Source organism: Cydia pomonella, chromosome 22, assembly GCF_033807575.1.
Source record: "Cydia pomonella isolate Wapato2018A chromosome 22, ilCydPomo1, whole genome shotgun sequence".
In the NCBI taxonomy this organism is placed as follows: domain Eukaryota; kingdom Metazoa; phylum Arthropoda; class Insecta; order Lepidoptera; family Tortricidae; genus Cydia; species Cydia pomonella.
In genome coordinates this window covers 4339126-4361444 of record NC_084724.1, presented here as the reverse complement: position 1 = coordinate 4361444, position 22319 = coordinate 4339126, and the positions used below count along the sequence as shown (strand labels likewise).

At 40.8% G+C, this 22319-nt stretch overlaps 2 protein-coding genes across 2 annotated transcripts in view; one reads left to right on the top strand and one right to left on the bottom strand.

The window, feature by feature from the left end:
- LOC133529953 (NADH dehydrogenase [ubiquinone] 1 beta subcomplex subunit 3) overlaps nt 1-22319 on the bottom strand; it is a 197330-nt gene that overhangs the window by 50252 nt on the left and 124759 nt on the right. The gene's annotated exons all lie outside the window — the stretch shown is intronic.
- Nucleotides 1-22319, top strand: part of LOC133530406 (low-density lipoprotein receptor-related protein 1) — a 168260-nt gene that overhangs the window by 48483 nt on the left and 97458 nt on the right. The window contains exons 12-32 of the mRNA XM_061868314.1: nt 434-580; nt 1086-1257; nt 2886-2983; nt 3903-4038; nt 4468-4623; nt 5516-5634; nt 6885-7034; nt 7796-7976; nt 9100-9188; nt 10255-10341; nt 10773-10946; nt 11506-11641; nt 11968-12046; nt 12728-12947; nt 14087-14241; nt 14338-14425; nt 14770-14970; nt 15886-16001; nt 18721-18808; nt 19143-19314; nt 20668-20805. Of these exons, the coding sequence (XP_061724298.1) occupies nt 434-580; nt 1086-1257; nt 2886-2983; nt 3903-4038; nt 4468-4623; nt 5516-5634; nt 6885-7034; nt 7796-7976; nt 9100-9188; nt 10255-10341; nt 10773-10946; nt 11506-11641; nt 11968-12046; nt 12728-12947; nt 14087-14241; nt 14338-14425; nt 14770-14970; nt 15886-16001; nt 18721-18808; nt 19143-19314; nt 20668-20805 (2902 nt within the window). The remainder of the gene's footprint in view (nt 1-433; nt 581-1085; nt 1258-2885; nt 2984-3902; nt 4039-4467; nt 4624-5515; nt 5635-6884; nt 7035-7795; nt 7977-9099; nt 9189-10254; nt 10342-10772; nt 10947-11505; nt 11642-11967; nt 12047-12727; nt 12948-14086; nt 14242-14337; nt 14426-14769; nt 14971-15885; nt 16002-18720; nt 18809-19142; nt 19315-20667; nt 20806-22319) is intronic.

Below are 22319 nucleotides of genomic sequence, written 5' to 3'. Positions count from 1 at the left end.
AAGTACAGTCGGCTATAAAAGCGTATACCAAAAGTTAAATTTTTGCCAAAAACTTATTCCATGTCAATTTCCATGTACGTTTTCGATGATTATTGGCTGCTTTGATGAATTTGTCATATTTTTTGTTTTACTGAAATTAAATTATAGGCCTACTTGGCTACTTGTCTACTTGATTTTTGTAGAGTGTCTATCATAGACTCCAGATTTGCACTGTTTTCTGATAGCAAGACTAGGTCGTCAGCAAACCTCAGGTGGCTGACACGTTTCCCGTTAATGTTCAAGCCAGCTCTTTTCCAGTTTAATTTGCTTCTAACCATTTCCAGCACGGCTATGAATATTTTGGGTGAGATAGGGTCCCCTTGTCTCACTCCTCTTTTTATTAGTATAGGTGGGCTGAAGATACCCTAATATAATAGAGACATGAATTCCGCAGTATCACACCCGTGCACAGTCCACAACGGCGGCTGCACACACATATGTGTGACTGCATGGCGCGGGACGACTCCGCGCGCGCACTGCCTGTGTCGTCACGGGTACAAAGCAGTCCACACTCATCCGCACCAGCCGCCCGTCTGTCACAGTAAGTATAACTTATAAAATACATCTCGGAACTCGTACACGTTGACACACTTTGCACATTTGCTATGGAATATACTTTTTCTCAAACTTGTTATGAAATGATGACATGACTTACGTCAAATTAGGTCCGGAAATACTACATATCAGGTGCGATGAGTGAAGATGATATGTAAAGGAATTTCATACTGCCTTACACACCTAGGACTGTAAAGCAACCTTCTTTTGTTTTTTAACGTCAAATTGTGACACAACGTTTTGGCATTCAACCATCAAATAGTAGTAGTTTCGTAATTTGTTTTTAGCTGTGTAAACCTACTAATAAAACAAATTGACTGCATGTTTTTATTTATTATTGCTTTTTATTGCAAGTTTCAGAAAAGCACTATACAAATCTCGGCGAGAAACGGGGTTGCCGGCCGCGTATCCCTATCCGGCCTCACTACGCTTGGCCGTCTTTTATGCAACCTTTTGTTTCCCGGCCTCTATAGTAATGTACAAATTTTCAGGAGTGGACGTGGACCAGTACCTGCTAGTAGCGCGAGGCTCGCCGCCCATAGTGCAAGCCATAGTGACCCAACACCCGCAATGGGAGGCCGCCGCGCCCGCCGCCGCCGCGAGGCCCACGGCAGCCGACGTGCACCTGGCGACAGAGTACATGTACTTCTCCGATGTGCACAGGTATGTGCCATCAACGAATTAGAATAACTCTAGAGGCCTAACAAAAGCTCAAAAATGACTCCATGTACATTAAGTGTGATTGTAAATAATGAATTATTTATTGTTATGTTAATAATGATGAAATTGATAATTCAATGTATAATATATTATATACCGCATTTTCTGACATTTAGATTTTATTCTAGAAAGTTTCAAGACTAGTATTTTTATACAATTTTGGTGTTTGACGATCCTTTTGTGAAATTCTTATTATTAAGTTTACCATATCTATAATAATTCCATGTTTTTTTTTTTCAATAATAACTGCATCAACAAATTGCTCTGATATCTAGATTAAGACGATATTTGTAAAATTTGACGATTTAAAAGTGCTTGTTCCTAGGCCTATTTGAATAAAGAATATATTGACTTTGACTTCGCGTAGTCAAGGAAGCGTACTTGGGGCGACCAACCGGCCGTCGACCGATCGGGCGCCCCAGGTACCGCTGGTGTGATATCGTGGAGGCGGACCTGCGTCGGCTGAATGCCAATTCATGGCAGGAAACCGCGCTGGATCGGGACAGGTGGCGTTCTCTCGTTTCGGAGGCCAAGATTCTTTTTGGATCGCTGAGCCAAAGCAGTTAGTTAGTTAGTTAGTTGACTTTGACTTTGGTCCCGCAAGCAACTCGACTGTACAGCGCACGCTTGACAACGCCAAATACTGTAACTCCACCCAATACGTTTGTTTTATCTTAGCAACTCAAAACATTTATTCATCAATCACAACTCGGTGTAATATCTGGACCGTTTTTAGAAGCCAAGAATGTACTAAGAGCTTAGTAAGTTAGTACATAGGTATATTCCGTTGCTATGCTAGTTAGCATGGTAGTTAGTGGTCATAGTGCAAGCCATAGTGACTCGGGATCCGCAATGGAAGGCCGCCGAGCCCGCCGCCGCCGCCGCTCGATCTTATACTTAACCTTTTGACCGCCAAAAACGTCATATGACGCGCGCGGTCACAGCCCAATATCAACCTTCATGCGTACCGGGTTCACGATTACGCGCCGCGTACGATAGGCATGGCGTTCAAAAGTTTAACTATATTAAGCACTTAATAAACTTATACTTAACTATACATATATACATATAAATAAGAAGTTGTATGGGAAATATGGTGATATGTGTGTGTCTCTGTGGCTGACATGCTGCTGTCAGATTTAGCTATATTTCAGTTTATTTGATATATATTTATATGTATGTTTATTCACTGTAATTGTGTATGTGAAAGTAGTGTAAGGCTTCATAACGTTTTAGCAACATCTACTTTTTCGATTAACTTCTTTGTTTCAAAGGTTGTCTGGAAGAGATCGCTCTTTAGCGATAAGACCGCCTGTTGTCTGCCTCTACATTGAATCAATTGTTTCTTTTCCTGTATCTTTTTACTGAGGTGTGCCAATAAAGAGTATTATATTCCATTCTATGTATTATTAAAAATTTGCTTAAATAGAATTTAATATTATACTTATTGTTCAAGGGTCTGATGGGCTTATAGCGATTATAAATAAGTTTGTGTATGGAGTCTGTGTATGGAGTCAGCTATAAAGCTTACTTATTTTTCTATGAATTTATCAAGTTTTCCCGATTTATAGATACGAAATAGTCCGGCAGAAGCTAGATGGAACCGGCCGAGAAGTTTTCATAGAGGAGGACGTCGACAACTGCGAGGGACTCGCCGTCGATTGGATGGGTAGGTTGCCATACCTATTATTGTTCAATGCGACAGCAGGTATTACATTAAAGAAAAAGACATTTTATTATTCAAGTAGGCATATTACAATGCGCTTTTGACGTCAAACAAAGCTACACCGACTCTAACCCTACACCTCTGACCCGAGAAGATTGAAATCCCCTCTCAATTGGAGGAGGGTATCCCAATATGGACCGGCAAGAAACTCGGCGGGAGACATCTTTTCAAAACATTACATCTTATAATTAACATGCATAATAATACAATTTAGATAAATATAAAAATCATGCAATTACATACAGTAGCTACTTTTCTTATAGAAATTCGTTTAAAATATACATATCGAATTGTTACAAAATGAAAAGAAAAATAAAGTTAATAAAGAAATGAGAGTATACATTATATAATTCGAATTTAAGAAGATAGTCCGCCGGTAACCGTCTGGGGGATATTACACCGAACATACACACTTTTAGATTTATTTTCATGTTAGATAAAGAATATAAAATACATGACAAAGATCGTGATAAAGTTCGTGACAGTCACAAACATGTACGAACATGTACATGCAACAAAAACAGAAAAAGAGAGCATTAAGTGCGCATCACGAAATGGAACCAACTCAGCATTATGTTCACTTTTTACTCTATAGATCTGCTGTTCATGTGTGGTTTGCATGAGCAGTTCTACGACATCAGTTTTCGAATGCAATCGCTTGATCTATTGATATAATAAACAAAACCAATATAATACTCTGAGGAGTTCCCCCAATTCATGTGTAGACAGGGTAGCAATCTAAGCAGGTATGAACGTGGATATTAAATCTACCTATGCACATTCAGCGGAATTTGAATTTGTAATTACTAGAAAAATATTTTCCATTGCAAATTTATGAACGTAAGTATTATCTGTCTCACAGGCAAAAACTTATATTGGACGGACGACGCTCTGGGCCAAATATCCGTGGCGCGACTATCAGACCCGAAGCAACGTAAGGTGCTCATTCGCGAACCACACTACCACCCCAGGAGCATTGCGTTAGACCCACGAAAAGGGTAAGTATTACAAACCATACATGTAGAAAAAAAGTTAGCTCAAAACCCCTTGGTAGCTTTCAGCTAAAGTCTTTCGTGTAGTATAATAGATCCGAACATTCCTCATTCTTATTTACTACTCGAGAATCAAATCAAAATGAATAATGATGGCCGTAACTACGTTTGGATGGAGAACCGAGCTTTCTACGAACTCTTAACTAAAACCAAGAACATGGAATAAATAAGCGCTTAGTGGCGGTAACGAGCTAACGAGTTATTATATAACTGAAGAATACCGGTCTTCCTCGTTTGCATATATTATATTGAGATCTGAAATAAATATACATTGAGCTTGTACTGTCATATTTTTTTTTTCTTAGCGTAATTCTGGCGTCCCACTGTTGGGCAAAGGGCATATACATATATGTAACATACAACCTTTGTCGACAGTGTAATGTATTGGTCCGTATGGGCCAGCTCGTCAACTCCGAAGGGCAGCATAGAGACTGCCGCCATGGACGGTTCAGCGCGGCGCGTTCTAGTCTCAGACGAGCTCCACTGGCCGAATGGACTGGTTGTTCAGTCGGACGAGCAGATGCTTTATTGGTATGTATAATAACGTCAAAGGCGGACACACCATACATGACACAAAACACTGTCATTTTAAACGTTGCGTCATTGCCAATCGAGTTGCGTTTTTTTAATACTACGTTGGTAGCATACAAGCTAACGGCTCGCCTGTTAGTAAGCAGTCTTCATAGCCTATGGACGCCTGCAACTCCAGAGGTGTTACATGCGCGTTGCCGACCCTAAAACACCGCACCTATGTTGAGCTCTGGCAACCTTACTCACCGGCAGGAAGACAACACTATGAGTAGGGTCTAGTGTTATTTGGCTGCGGTTTTCTGAAAGGTGAAGGTACTTCCCCAGTTGGGCTCTGCTCTAGATCTGGAATGACATCCGCTGTGCTGTGCCCTGTGCTCTCTCTATTCAGTCAACATTCAGTCAATCTGCCGTCGCGGCGTGGCTATTCTGTACGAAATACCTACGATTAATCATTTGTAAGGTACTGCTCCGTATGGGTTAGCTCCATAACCCCGATGGGCAGTATAGAGACAGCCGCCATGGATAGATGCGCGCGGCGCGTAATATTCTCAGAACTCCACTGGCCCAACGGGCTCGTCGATTCAGTCAAATAAGCAGATACTCTTTTACGAGTGCGCCCAAGGAAGGTACATGTAGATCTAAATTTAATGTAAGCAGCGAGTCACATGTATTAGATGTTATAGTGTATATATTTATTTATTTCTGAAGCTATAAATTGGACGCTTGGAACGAGCAACTCTTGACACATTCTTTATATTGAACACCTTCATGTGCACAGTTTACACTAAATAAATTGCTTAGGTACTTACTTGGACGTACCCTATTGCTTATAAGCAGCTGCCTGGTGAAGTATAAACTTAAATCGCTATGAAACAATTCATTTGATTCTCAGGTGTGACACGTTCCTGAACAAGATCGAGAGCCTGGACTTGACCACGAACAAGCGGACGACGATTATCGCAGCCCCGAGCGTCGACTTGCAGAAGCCGTATGGACTGGCGTTGATCGACGGTAAGTGTGGGTAGGCACGTTACAGTGACGTCACTGGCAGTTAGCGAGTCAGTCGGTGTCGAACCATGCACGAGTGCGGTTGTCATGTGATGCGATTGGCGAGTCTGGATGGTTATTGATTACTATACCGTCTGATGTACTAGGGAAACTCAATAGCTACAATTAACAGGTTCACGTTTTCTGCTTTCTTAGGGCTCCGTACCTGAAAAGGGAAAAATAAACCCTTAAAGGATAACTTCTTGGTCCGTGTGTCTGTCTTCTTTATTATTTCAATCATAAACAATTGAACTTCTGAATCAAAGCAATCAAAAGACAAGGTAAGTTGTATCGTATATTTTCAATTTTAATTAGATTATCACAAGGGAATCAAAAATTATAAGGAATTTTCTATCATGAGGAAACATATTTTTACCATACAAATGTTCTCAACATTTTCCTCTGAATTTTGGCCTAAATTAATATTTTTTTTATGAGTTCAATATTGCTATTATCAGTGTCTGTACGTTTTGCTTTTTCTGATATTCCGGTTTTTATAAGAACTAGGTTATTTCAAACAGCGCTAAACGACCAAAAAATGCGCCGTAAACAGACGCTAAGCAACAATAAACACAAAAATCAAAACGGACAGACACAGATCATTTCTTCCTTATTCCGTTGCCAATATTTCGTTATGATTGGTTAAGTTATGGAGGAGGAAAATGTCGAGAACAAAACGTCGATTACTGAGATTTTTACGCAGGGTTCGCCTAAGCTGCAGTTGTCCCTATTGCACTAATTTTAAGAGCCGCCCACGTCAGCGCGACAGAGATATTAACCAAAAATTCTGAAAGCTTAGAAGGCGCTTGGCTGGTTTTTACTCTTAACCTAGAAGTTGGTTTTAAAGGAATTTCACATAGCCTTACACACGTAGGCCTGTAAAGCAACCTTCTTTTGTTTTAAACGTCAAATTGTGACAACGTCTTGGCATTCAACCATCAAAAAACCTATAAGCAATATTTTTGGTTCGTTATGACATTCTGACATTACGATTTTTTTGTTTTTTTTGTGTTAGGTTTAGTTTTTTTTGTGGGCATATTAAAAGGGGAATGAAAATTTGATTATTTTTGCGCTACGCGACGCACGGCTTAGGAGGTAGGTACAGCCCTGGTACATTAGGACATATATGGAGTACATTTCGGCGAGAAATGAGTTTGCCGGCCGCGAATCCCTATGTATCCCGGCCTCTATAGTAATGTACTATTTATTAACAGGTGACATAATATGGAGTGAGCACGGCACCGGTAACATCCGGCGCTTGGGCGCCGACGGGCAGCCGAGCCCCAGCGCCAATGGCACCATTTTGCGGCGCCTGCCGCCGCCGTTATATGACATACGACGCGTCGCTGCTGCAGACAGATTAGGTATGTTATACTTTTTACGCTCATTCATCCATCATCACAATTCTAAAGTTCCTACTACTATCAGATATAAGAACTTCAAATGTTAAACACAAATAGTATTTTGCCTATAAAACAAGGAAAAACTAATACATGCAATCCTGTCCCGTACATACGACGTATCGTTGCTGCTGATCGCTTAGGTAATGTTTAATTTTTTTCACTGACTCATTCATCCATTATTAAAAAATAATGATACTACTAATAGCAGACACAAGAGCTTCAAATTTGACCACTAACCTTATTGAAGACCCGTAACGCAGTATTATGAGACTATCGAGTTGATCTGTTGGTGGAGACCGAACATAGTCATATATACTCTATGAAAAACAATGCAAATTCATAGAGTTTGAAAACTGTTAGTATCGTCTCAATAGGTATTTGGTATCGTAATATTGATATGGTTATATTTACAGAAGAGTACAGTCGGCGCTAATATCATTTTGAAAATAAAGTCTTAATAAAAAAAACTTATTTAAATAATAGTTATAGTCCGTTGTTTTGCATTAGAAAGAAGGTGAGCGATTTAAACGTGTCTTTTTATTGAAAACCACTTTTGAAATATAAGTTACGACAAACATGTAACAATTATAAATCATATGCGATCATTTACATTATTACATTATTTACATTAAGAAGCGTTGTTTTAATGAAAAGGCATGTTTAAAAAAAAAACGAATTATACTACACAAACATGACCTCAATTTAAGTGTCTTGAACGACAGGGCGCAACTCATGCTCGGACAAGAACGGCGGTTGCTCCGAGCTGTGCCTGGCCACGCCCACGGGCCACAGCTGCGCGTGCGCCGCGGGCCGCGCGCCCGTAGCGGCGCGCCCCGCCCACTGCGCGCCGGGCTCCGCCCCCGCCCCGCCCTGCGCCGCGGGCAAGTTCCACTGCGGCCGCGGGTATGTCTCACGCACATGTCTTTCGTTTTTGCAACACGCCTTCACCGGCCCCGAAACCTGGCCCCGCTCGAACGATATCACCAGGCTAGGGGTCGGGGGGTTGGGTAACGATCGGTATCGATGGTCAACACCGGCAGCCACATCGTCCACAAAACGACGAAGATTGACCTCCCCATATCGGTGGGGAGCGACCCGCAACAGCCGAAAGGCGGATAGGGCCACTTATAACTCCCTCCAGGGAGGTATCGAAGGACATCCGTCCATAGTTTCTGAAATGAGCCCGTCAAAATAGTACATTGTAGCCGAGGCTGAAAAGTAGCTCCTGGCTGGCTGAGGATTGGCTTTAAACGAACGACCTTGGGAGTTATACATTTATAGTATTTTTTCTACTCCCGTACTTTTATTTGTCATTTAAAGGGTCGTGCACACATCTTTAAAACCCTACCTTATAGTTGTCAAGACCAGTCTTTAATCTATTCCCCAAAAACGCATTTGTGCATACACGCAGTACCGTTTTGGCACTATTCGATACTTCGTGTAATGACTACTTAAAGAATATTATATGAAATATGACATTGTTGCCAACCTAATTTTAAACGTCATCTCTGACAAATAAGTGAACCATAGACAAGTTTTTTTTATTTCATTCATTAATTTTCCCGCCCGTACCCTCGATTCTCGAATGTGGTTATTGTGGTTGTCGAATAAAAACTTAAGTTTTGTGTTAAAAAACAGTGTCTTTCAAGTTAAAATGGATGACGAAAACTTAGTGTCTACGCCTGAAGACATATCTTTGATGGCCTAAGAAATCACTATAAGGTAGGGTTTTAAAGATGTGTGCACGACCCTTTAAATGGCAAATACAAGTACGGGAGTAGAAAAAAGTAATTTAAAAGATCCCACTTTTGTTTTATCTAAAAAGGAAAAGAAATAAAACATTTTACCGAATATTACATGGAATCATGCAAATCTGAGACAACAAATAACGTTAAATTATATTGTAAGTTATTTGGCATTAAATAAGCTTTCAATCCATATATATGAATAATAAAGGTGTACCTATAGCTTTTTATCAGTCAAAACCTTTTTCACAGAAATTATATGCATCACTTATTTATAACAGGCGCTGTATCGACGAGCTATACGTTTGCGACGGCGACGCCGACTGCCCTGATGGCTCTGACGAGGACAGCTCTCCTACTGGACCATGTGGTAATTACAATACTCGTATTATTTTATAATCATCATTTCAACAGCTGAAAGATGGCCACTTTTGCACATTCTCTATCCCCCCTCTCCACAAAAATCGTTAGTGACTTTGGGTTGGGTTCGGCTGGCTTTTTCGACTTGCGATCGCCACTCGTGAACCTTTCTGCCATAGTAACCATTGGTTTTGCAAACAATGTGATCCAATGACTGCCACTTCAGACCGACAACTCTCAGCCGAAAATGATAAATAAAATGTTATTCTTTAGTTACCGTTATTAAAAATAACGATTACGCGGAAAATTTGGTTGTAATTTGTAATATAGACCTTTTGTTTGTGCACTATGGTACTAATTACAACAAAAAAATTGCAGTAATTAGTACGAGTGTGAACTAAGTTCATCATCATCATAACTTAAGAGCTTTGCTCTTATCGGTGGAGTAACCGCCAATCTCTTATTTCTTGTGGCAGTCTCTTAATTTCCCCGTACGACGCTTTATTTTTTATTTGGCTGAGATAATTCTAAGCCTTCCTTCTCTTGTCTCTTCAATTCTGCCTTCCATGTGTTTAGGAAAAAGTTGTCATGCCGTATCACATGTATTAACATCCTAGCCCCAACATCAGAACCTCTTCATTCGTCTTCCTTCCAGTCCAGCTAATCCTTTCCATCCTCCGCCATCACCAAATTTCGAAAGCTTCCAATCTTTTTTTATCTTTTTGTCTCAGTGTCCATGTTTCATTCCCATGCAACGCAACGCTCCAGATAAACACCTTTGTTTGGGTTTTTTTAAAGATGCGTGCCTTAATTATATCTTTTTTGTTATTGAAGGCTCTTTTAGCCATAGTGATTCTCTGGTTATTACGCTTCCTAAAGATAAAGATAGTTTATTTTCCAAGTAGGCATATTACAATGCGCTTATGAACGTCAAATAAAGCTACACCGGCTCTAACCTGACACCTCTGACCCGAGAAGATTTAAATTCCCCCTCAATTGGAGGAGGATTTAAACAACTAGGTTATCGATAGTATATTATAAAACTACTTTTCACGTGATCTTTTTAATTGTTACAGCAAACAGAACATGCACTGATAGTCAGAACTTCAAATGCGACTCCAACCGTTGCATACCGAAGACCTGGATCTGCGATGGACAAAGAGGTAAAACTGTTATCCTATATAAGATCATTATGAGATGAGATGCTTTCTTGAGTTTCGTGTTACTTAGGCCTTAGTGATAGGGTTCAATTTTGCATAATTTCTGCTAATTACACAACACCCTTTTGCCTTATAAAGGGTTAACATAAAGGATTAGGCTGAAATTGCACTTATCAGTATGATTTACGTAAATAGAAACACATTCATTGAAACGAATAACGCTTGTCCATTCTGACAGTAAATTCGTGTCTAAAACCTTATAGGGCATTCGCTCTATTCTAACGTGAATATCTACTTTCCAAAATGACATAGCAAGCATCAGTACGCACATGTAACTATCCTTAGTCTTATATGTTTTCTGTGACATATGCTTTTTGTTGTCTTATATGTTATATCTTTACATATTTTCATCGTACACAATTTCATTGGTTTAGATTGCCTCGACGGCTCAGACGAGTCCGACACCGCGTGCGCCGAGCACGTCTGCGGCCCCGACCAGTTCCTCTGCGCCTCCTCAAAGCGCTGCATAGCGGCCGCCTGGAGATGCGACGGGGCCCCCGACTGTGGCAATAACGACCGCTCGGACGAGGCCGACTGTAAAGCTACAGGTTTGTCTACTTTAGTCAATCACTCATTCATCGATCATCAAAATTCTAAGTTACTTCTAGCAGATACACAAGCTTCAAATTTTAAACATGATTAGCGTTAAGCCTGAAGAGGCAAGAAAAACTAAAACTTACTGTAATTTTAGCATTTTTTTTTTCTACGTATAGAAACTGCTTAAGTAATTTAGTTCTACACGTTGTATATGTATAACCCCTGAATGTGGTAATAATGATCACTCTGATGAGGCCGAGTGCCGCGCTACAGGTTTTTGTCACTGAATCAATCACCGATCATCAAAATTCTAAGCTACTTCTAGCAGACATACTAGCTTAAAATTTTAAACACAATCAGTGTTTAGCCTTAAGATCCAGAAAAAACTAAAAAATATTGCAGTTCTCGACGTATAAAACTGCGTAAGTTACTTTGTTCTACAAGTTGTATACAGCCGCCTAGCGGCGCTACCGTTGCTATCTGTCAAGTGTTACATATTAATTACAATACATGATAAAATATTCTTGAAACCTTGAACAATAAAATTATAAGTTTTGTTCTTTCTTACAGAAAACGCAGAATGTCACCCACTAATGTTCCGCTGTCCAAACGGCGGGTGCGTTCCATGGGAATACTACTGCGACGGGCGCGCCGACTGCGCGGACGGCGGGGACGAGCAGCGCTGCCGCGGCGTCACCCCTACACGGTGACTGACTTACAACTCTAATGCCAAGCATTAAAGTCGACATTTTAATGTATACACTATCGGTCCACGACATCGACTTTGAGCGTTTCGTTTAAAATTCGAGTGAGCGTGATACAACTTTTAGGTTGTTGCTAAGAGAAAACGAGACGGAGAGTGCGGTAACTACGGACGAAATCAACCAATAAACAAGAATGTGAATGTGACGTCTTTGGTTGGTGACTACATTCAGCCGCTTGAGGAATCGGTGAAGAGTTAGCTTGCTTTGATTTTATTTAGATATGGGCGAATTTCATTGATTCAGCTTTATAACGTACCTTTTTTAACAGGGATGACGAAGTTACGAGCAAGAACAGCGTGTGTGAAGAGCACGAGTTTCAGTGTGCGAACAAAGAGTGTATACGTAAGGTAAACATTTCTCTTCATACTTGTACTTATTTTAACGATCAATCTTCCTTTGAAACATGATTGTCTCAAACAATATTTCAAAGTAACAAATACAATTTAATAAAAGACAACACCTTTGTAAACCCATATTCAGCAAATAAATAAATACAAATACAAAGTTGTACTAACAACCATACTTATAATCGGGCATCGGTGAATAATTGTCATAAGGTTTACTAATAGTTTATTTTTAGTTAACAATGTGGGCGATTGTATCATTCAAAATTAGCTTTATAATCACAATATTCCAAACAGTCTCATCTCCTTCTTCCTCGCGTTGTCCCGGCATTTTGCCACGGCTCATGCGAGCCTGGGGTCCGCTTGATAACTAATCCCAAGATTTGGCGTAGCACTAGTTTTTACGAAAGCGACTGCCATCAGACCTTCCAACCCAGAGGGGTAAACTAGGCCTTGTTGGGATTAGTCCGGTTTCCTCACGATGTTTTCCTTCACCGAAAAGCGACTGGTAAATATCAAATGATATTTCGTACATAAGTTCCGGAAAGCTCATTGGTACGAGCCAGGGTTTGAACCCGCGACCTCCGGATTGTAAGTCGCACGCTCTTACCGCTAGGCCACCAGCGCTTCAAACAGTCTCATCTCTATCTACCATTAAACTTCTTCACGTGTTGATATCCACAGGAATTCCGCTGCGATTACCGGCCGGACTGCCTGGACAGCTCCGACGAAGCCAACTGCGAGCAACACCGAGCCACCACCCGCGCCCCCACCACCCCCGCTCCAGATGAGTGCGTCGCGCCTTCGTTGAAGTGTGATAATGGTTCCCGCTGTGTACCGCTACTGCAGCTGTGTGATGGAAGTTATGATTGTGCTGATGGCTCAGACGAAGCTGATCGATGTGGTAAGTAGACCACTTTACAGTTAAGGATATAATATCCTGGTCGGGGCACCAAAATGTAATAATAATCTATCTAAACTGAAACCAACATTGCGCTACAAGATGTACCCCTACGAGTGTATTGATCCGTCGTTGAAGTTCCCACTGCGTACCGCTACTGCAACGGTGTGATGGAAGTTATGGTGATGATAGTGAAAACACGCCAACGATGGGTGGGTTTATTTTTCACTCCTTGTTTCAGTAGCCGTGATTCTAAACTGGTTTATTATGACACAAAGTTTTAACTAACAGTTACAACTTACAATATCAGGGAATATATTTAGGGTCTCATTGTTGTGTCGGTTGCCACCTACAAGAGCTGAAGATCAGCGTTACAGCTAATGATATCATAACTCCAGATAGGTTAAGGCGTTCCAAACTGTAAGCTCTAACTTTTTACACATTGCACAAGTTGCCTTTAGTCGCGCTTAGGCAAGCGAGAAAAGTGCACGTTGTAGCCTTTTCGAGGTTTGTTGGTTGATTTGCTACAATTGGGTAATTTGAAATTGAACAAATAAAATTGAACTGCGCGACGTACACTTTAAATACGATGCTCAAACCGAAAAGGATATACACTGCAGCCACTAACCTGAGAGCTGATGATGGAAGCTGGAATTTTGGAGTCCACGCGGTCAACGCGAACTGCAGCGGCTTCCTTCACGTTTTTTACACAGTTTTGAAAGTTTTGTATGCCGGCCGGCGGGAATAAGCACTATGGAACACTGAGTATCTCAAATTTGGACATTCCATTAGAATATACGTTAAGAGATATGCGATTTTGATGCGAACACGTTGAGATTTCAAAATGGAGTCATCGAGAAGACTAAACTTCCGTGTGAGTTGTCTCGCTCGCGCACTGGATCTTGCATCTCTTTCTAAGCGGCCGCAGACGCAGACGAACTGTCTGCGCTATCGGATCGGAAAGCATCGTGAATGTACTGATGGCGCGAAAGTTTGAAAATACTTATATTTAAAACGTGAACACACGTACTAACGAGCTCCCGCACACCGAAAAAGAAACAGACAAGCTTATGTTATTGGTATGCGAAAATGAATCAACAAGTATTACATACTTTCTTTCTTTAATATGTGTTTGTTTACAGGTGAGCCCATGTGCGTGGCGGCGGCATGCACACACGAGTGCCACCCCACGCCCAGCGGAGCCGTGTGCGCTTGTCCAGCGACACTACATTTGCAGCGCGACGGCGTTACTTGCTCCGAGCGTCACATCTGCCACGACTGGGGCGTCTGCAGCCAGGTGGGTTTTCGATATAAGGCTATGCTGTCTTTTGCTAAACTACGGATTCTTCCGTGAAGAACTTAGCGTACATTAAAGAAAACGTTCTCTTCACAGACATGCCAGCCGCAGAAGAATCGCCACAAATGCACTTGCTATGAGGGTTACAAGCTAGCTGATGACGGCTTCACGTGTAAAAGCACAGGTATGATCATTTAAAAATAACTTTTAACACAAAAAGAGAACATACGACTTTCAAACCTTCAAGAAAAGAGCGTACTCCCATCATAAAGGCCGGCCACACACTTGTAATTTTAATTTTTTGGTAATCATCGACTTTGCTGTGTAAGAGTGTAATCTTAACTTTGCGCATTTTTGTCATCTTACACAAGAACTATCTAGACTTTTCCAACCCCCTTGTGGGTTAAAGATAAATAAGATACGGTCGACCCCCCCCCCCCCTGCCTTCCTAAATCGCCTTACGTAATAAATGAAAGGCCTCAGACCATCTGATCCCACACAATATAAAATACCTGCATATTTTTCCAGAAAAAGCAACACCCCTCCTCGTATTCAGCAACCGCCATGAAGTCCGCGCAGTGGAACTGCCTTCCTTGACTTCTCGAGCGCTCATCTCATCTCTCAAGAACACAGTGGCTCTTGACTGGAAGCGGACAGGAGACCAGGTCACCTTATACTGGACGGATGTGGTCGATGACCATATATACTCCGGCACAGTGCAGGGGATAGGTGAGACAGCACCACTATGTTTAGCACCATCTCACTCACACAGTGCCTCTGAATGAAGAGACCAGGTCACGCTATACTTGATGTGGTCGATGACCATATATTGCCGGGGATAGGTGAGGCAACCCCTCTCCTATTATTAGTTCTATTAATATCCTTTTAGTACGTAGAAAAGATTGTGGAATAAACTCACTGTCGAGGTTTTCTCGAGGGCCTACTCTATGAGGTTCTTCAAATAGGAGTGTTAAGGTTTCTAAAGGATAAACAATGCGCAGGTCACAGTCCTAGGTCACAACCTATAGACGCTTGTAACCTTAGGAGTTACCGTGGTAACCGCTTACAATCAGGCGATCTATATTCTTGTTGACCACCGACGACGTGATATTCGAAATTATTTCAGATTTTTGTAAATATTAACATTTTGCTATAAGACCGCCTCCTCCACCAAATCCCCTCACCAATCACCTCTATCAAATTGTCTTTTCACCACACCAACTGGCAAAGGCCCTCTTGATTGTTCAAAAACCAATGAGAAAGTTACATTTTATCCACATGTGGGGCAAAGTAATCAGATGCAAATTTTGAGTCGTTTCCTTATGTTAGCTGGTAGAATTGACTTTTAAATGATGACTTTGGATGATAAATATTTAATTACGTTCATTTGGATTTGATTTTGTTTGTTTTTCTTGGTATTTCATAGTTATTATTTTCCTCGCGTTGGCGTGGTGAAAAATGTTGCGTTTCACTCGGAGGCAAAGTTTGTTTAACCCTCGTGCCTTGAAACCCTCGCAACGCTCAAGATTCCACTTCTCGAACCACTCGCGACGCTCGTGGTTCAATTTTGGAATCTTTCGCTTGCTATGTGAGGTGTTCAATAAAGAGTATTGTATTGTATTAAAATAAATTTTCCATCAACAGCTCTGAGCGACATCAAGGTGGTGATCGAGCAAGGCGTGTCAACCGCAGAGGGGTTAGCTGTGGACTGGGTGGCCAACAACCTTTACTGGGTCGAAGGCACACTACGTCAGATTGAGGTACGTGACATTTGTGCCCCTTTTGTACATTATTGGTGCTCATAAAACCGAATTTTGAAGGCTTTAAACGTTACTTCAACATACTTTTGCTCAAGTTTGCTATTTTAGGGCCTATTGCACCAAACAGTCTGTCACAGTTAAAGTTATAGACTTGAATCGACCGAGATATGAACCGTGATTACCTTTTATATTGTTTTCGAGCTCCCGATATTCCGACGCAGTTACATGCATCTTGTTCACGGGTAACTCAATAAAAGTAGCTCAATAAAAGGTAATCACGGTTCATATCCCGGCCGATTTAAGTCTAGTGAAACTAACCGTGAATCAAAACTGTTACCATTAAAGTCCTCGCAAAATTGTATTGTATTGAAAGATTGGAAAGCTTCATAGTTCTCTGTTGAGTGACGTTGATTTATCCCCTAATAAAAAAATATATAATAGGACATCTTACACAAATCGACCTCGTCCCACAGTAAGCTCAATAAGGCTTTGTGTTCTGGGCACTAGTCGACGATATACAAAAATAATATATAGATAAATAATAATATAATATATAGATAAATATTAAATAAATATTATAAATATTATAGGACATTATTACACAAATTGACTAAGTCCCACAGTAAGCTCAATAAGGCTTGTATTGAGGGTACTTAGACAACGATATATATAATATTTATAAATACTTAAATACATAGAAAACACCCATGACTCAGGAACAAATATCCATGCTCATCACACGAATAAATGCCCTTACCAGTATTTGAACCCAGGACCATCGGCTTCATAGGCAGGGTCACTACCCACTAGGCCAGACTGGTCGTCAATAGATAAAGATAAATACTTAAATACATAGAAAAAAACAAATAAAAGCTCTTACGAGGATTGGAACCCCAAAATAGATACTAAAAATAACCTTATTACGCACTGTACGCTCTAAAAAACCATACATGTCATCAGGGGTAAAGGTGCTAATTGCAACTTTGGAGGGCCGCCTACAGAGCCAAAAATTATTAGTCAATCTTTGGGCTTTTCAACTGCATTCAAAATAAGCCCAGAGTTTGGTTTGCTTACCTAACCCCAAAATTTATTTTTACGGAAACAACTGCCATCTTTTACCTTTAACCCTTTTTAGGGTTCCGTAGCCAAATGGCAAAAAACGGAACCCTTATAGATTCGTCATGTCCGTCTGTCTGTCCGATTCTGTCACAGCCACTTTTTTCCGAAACTATAAAAGCTATACTGTTCAAACTTGGTAAGTAGATGTATCCTATGAACCGCATTATGATGTTTACACAAAAATAGAAAAAAAACAACAAATTTTGGGGGTTCCCCATACTTAGAACTGAAACTCAAAAAATCTTTTTTCATCAAACCCATACGTGTGGGGTATCTAGGGATAGGTCGTCAAAAATGATATTTAGGTTTCTAATATCATTTTTTTCTAAACTGAATAGTTTGCGCGAGAGACACTTCCAAAGTGAAAAAATGTGTCCCCCCCCCCGTAACTTCTAAAATAACAGAATGAAAAATCTAAAAAAAATATATCATATACATTACCATGCAAACTTCCAACGAAAATTGGTTTGAACAAGATCTAGTAAGTAGTTTTTTTAATAAGTCATAAAATAAAAAAAAATTTTTTTTTTTCATCAAACCCATACGTGTGGGGTATCTACGGATAGGTCTTCAAAAATGATATTGAGGTTTTTAATATAATTTTTTTCTAAACTGAATAGTTTGCGCGAGAGACACTTCCAAAGTGGTAAAATGTTGAGCGAGATCTAGTAAGTAGATTTTTTTTAATACGTCATAAATGGTACGGAACCCTTCATGCGCGAGTCCGACTCGCACTTGGCCGCTTTTTATGTTATCTTATCTTATGGTTTTCGGGGGCCCTTGCGGATACATTTCGACGCACAGGGACGCAATTGGTGCCACCGTCACGTTTTTATCACCGCACCTCCCGCCAAAGAAACAAAGTTCATCCTCACTTTCTCGACACTTGGCAAACCAAGAACAAGCGGGCATCTCGCTCGTTTTTTCCCAGAACGTGCAAGTTGTGGAATGAGCTACCTTCTGAGGTGTTTCCCTTGCGCTATGACATGGGGTTCTTCAAGAAGCAGGTTTTTAGGGTTCTCAAAGGTTGGCAACGCATAAGTGGCTCCTCCGATGTTGCTTATGTCCATGGGCGGCGATGACTGCTTCCCATCAGGCGGCTCGTCTGCTCGTTTGCAGCCTATTACATAAAAAAAAAGAAAAAAAAAAAAAAAGGATCTTTTGTGTAATTACCCCCTTAGGAAAGATCCGTCAACTACTCAAGAACTTTTTCTACCATCTCCATCTGCCGGATAATGGAGCTCTTGCTTTGAATTCCTTTGGTTCCAGATAGCGTGTTCCAAAGTCCTTCATTCTTTATCTGGCGAGGGCGTGACATTCACACATTAGGTGTTTTACTGTCTCTTCCTCTTCGCCATACATTCGACAATCGATGGTCTCGGAGTGTCCCATCTTGGCCAAAACTCCTTTGACTCCGTAATGGCCAGCCCCTGTTATAATTTGGAGTTGTCTTTTGCTAAGTTTCCATAGCTTTTTTCTCCAACCGGAGTTTACTCCTTGCATAAAGAACTTTGCTTAAGTGCTTCTTATAGTTGATAGACGAAGATGATTGGAGAGTAATTTCTCTACTTACCCTTTTTTTGTGTCGTTTTGTCACTAGGTGGCTCGCCTAGACGGGCGATATCGACGCACTCTAGTGTCGGGTGATATGGAGAGCCCGCGCGCTATTGCACTTGATCCTAAACTTGGTGAGTTCCTTTGCGATATGATATCATGCAGAATCATAATATTATAAAGTATTTTTGTATAAGTATAATTTCAATTCGAGTTTCACTGCTTAGTGCAGAATATCGGATGTCGGAGAGAAAGGAAGCTGCTAGAGAGAGCCCTATGGCATAGTCCTTTTATTTATACATTAACGCTTTCTTTTGAACAGTTTGAAACGAATAAATATAAAAAGGCATTTTACACATTATACTCTTTTCTTGTGTGGTTCTATTTGACATCCGAAACCAAGTCGGACAATATGAAAACAGTCTTCGACGGTTACTACCCTGCAGCAAATTTAGTTGTCTTCCCCAGGTTACCTGTTCTGGAGCGACTGGGAGCAGTCGGCGCCCCGCATCGAGCGATGCAGCATGGCGGGCCGCGGCCGCTCCACGGTGGTGCACGTGGACGAGGTGGCGGACGGCGCGTGGCCCAACGGCATCACGCTGGACCACGTGGCCGCCAGGCTCTACTGGATCGACGCCAAGTATGCCGCCCCGCACCTCCACTCCCCCCTCCCGCACCTCCAACACGATAAGAGAGATTGGGGAACGCACCGTCCAAATTAATAACCCCGAATTTAAGTCATAATGTTTTTTTATTTTTTTATACTACGTCGGTGGCAAACAAGCATACGGCCTGCAGGATGGTAAGCAGTCTCCGTAGCCTATGTATTGTTCGTCCGCATTTTCGTTAGTCACAATTTGGTTTTTCTCAGAAACGCGTAACTTCAGGATTGCCATGAAACTAACCTAACCTGACCTATCTACAGGATGACCTAAGGAAATTCCTGGAAAGTTAACGGTTTCAGAATTATGACTAATTATAATCTGACAATCATTATATTATGACTTTCAATAATTATGTCAAACAAAGGGATCCCAGCTTGTGCACTCCTGTTACTTTACACATTGAGTGCCGGGAACCCGCTCGGCGGGTGCTCTGTTCGTAGTCGCTTTCCTCTACAAAGCGGGAAAACGCGTAGAATCGGCTAGGCGTGTAGCGCTACGAAAACGTTCGCAGTGAATGCGTTAACTTTACTAGTTTCAATAATATTTTTACAGTACATATGGTGCTACTTTCCTATTTTTCGCACTTGTATCCTAATGTACTATTATACTACATATGGGTCTACTTTCCTATTTTTTGCACTTGTATCGTAATGTACTATTAAATAAATAAATAATGAAATATTATAGGACATTATTACACAAATTGACTAAGTCCCACAGTAAGCTCAATAAGGTTTGTGTTGTAAGTACCTAAACAATGATATATATAATATATAATTATAAATACTTAAATACATAGAAAACACCCATGACTCAGAAAGAAATATCCTTGTTCATCACACAAATATATGCTCTTACCAGGATTTGAACCCGGGACCATCAGCTTCATAGGCAGGGTCACTACCCACTAGGCCATACCGGTCGTCAAACTACTACTATTATATATATGCTCTTACCAGGATTTGAACCCGGGACCATCAGCTTCATAGGCAGGGTCACTACCCACTAGGCCAGACCGGTCGTCAAACTACTACTATTATATATATGCTCTTACCAGGATTTGAACCCGGGACCATCAGCTTCATAGGCAGGGTCACTACCCACTAGGCCATACCGGTCGTCAAACTACTACTATTATATATATGCTCTTACCAGGATTTGAACCCGGGACCATCAGCTTCATAGGCAGGGTCACTACCCACTAGGCCAGACCGGTCGTCAAACTACTACTATTATAGTACATATGGTGCTACTTTCCTATTTTTCGCACTTGTATCGTACTATTAGCCGCTCATTAATGTAGATACGAATTAACTATTTTGTTTCAGATCGGACTCCATCCACACAACCCTGTACGACGGAACCGGCTACCAGCTCGTCCTGCGCGGGCACGTGATGCTCTCCCACCCCTTCGCTGTCACTCTGTTCGAGTCACATGTTTATTGGACTGATTGGAGAAGCAACAGGTAATTTTAAACTAGTTAGGGACTGAGGGATTAACAGCCCCCGGTAAGCTCGGCCGGAATTCACCTTCCCATACAAACGGAGTTACGTTCTCATTTTAAAACTACCTGTTGGATTTTAATGAAACTTTGCACATACAATGACATGAGGTATATTAAAGCTGAAATAAGTTTATATTGCGCCACCTTATAAAACAAAAGAAATAGAACAAAAACAAGTTATGTATGTAAATATTAAATTAGCTGTATTTTTTAATTAAGGTATGTGAAGCTACATAAACTTATTACAGCCGGACCATCTTACCGGACACAACCTAAAGCTTATGGCGCCATCGCTCGAAACGATGCTGACATACCTTTGATCTATTAGATGGCGCCACTTTTTGATATTTAACAAATTTAACACATATATAGTAAATTGTATTTGTTGTCTTGGATTTGGATACTCGTATAATTGTAATCAAACTTCACAGGTAAGTTCGTTTGATTATTAAATATATATAAACATATATAATACGGGTAGTTGAAAATATTGTCACAAACAATAGCTGATATTGTATACGTATATACTTCATTATGCGAAATGATTATCCAATTTTTAGATTTGTGTACCCAACTAACCTTTGCTGCATTTCTAAAAATAGCGGTGGTTCCCTGATCCCTATAAGACAGGTTTACCTAGTTTAGGGCTCAGGACACTATTCCTAGGCTTTCTAACAATAGAATGCTCCTAAAAATGTAATACTTTTCTACTGTGTGATAAGCTGCAATTTTGATACCTAAATAAATCATTTTTCATTTTCATTTTTTTTTTCATCAGTTAAAGAATAAGGATCAAAGTCAAATGGCATTCTAAAAGTTTTAATCATGTGTCGAAAGATGGCAGTAAATTTAATGTGGCTGCAAAATTTTCTTTGACAATCCACGTCTATTTCAAATTCTCTTTGATATACCTTATCCTATTGTAAGTACAAAGTATCAGAGCAATCTAGCTAGTCGTTTTAATTTAAAATCAGAGCGTAACCACAAAGTAAATAGCGGCGGCGCGCGCCGGAGCAGAGAGTCCGCTCAGTACAAAGTGCCATTTTCGCCGCACGCACACAGACGTTACATTTACAGGCGTTCTCGGGCACTCTCGGGCAGAGCTTAGTCAGGCTGTGCGCGCGTTGCTTACGTGACGTCCCCGCCGCTACGTAGGTACCTACTGTCATGTACGTCAAAATGCAGTCTCTAAGGAATGTAAACATGATAAGTGGGTCGGGCAAGTTTAGGTATGTATTTTCAAGAACGGCGGGAACGGACCTTCTGTTAATTTTTTATTTTGTGGCGTAACTACGTTTGTATGGAGAACCGAGCTTGCTGGGGACCCTTAAGGTGCACAAATTCACATTGTTATCGTTAAAACGTTCGATTAACTTTATTTAATGAAAGTTTCATAGTTTATTGCTGAGTGACGTTGATCAGTCCGTCAATTGTTGTTTTCCAAGGCAGAAGCAAAAAGGCCCGGTTATAAGCTT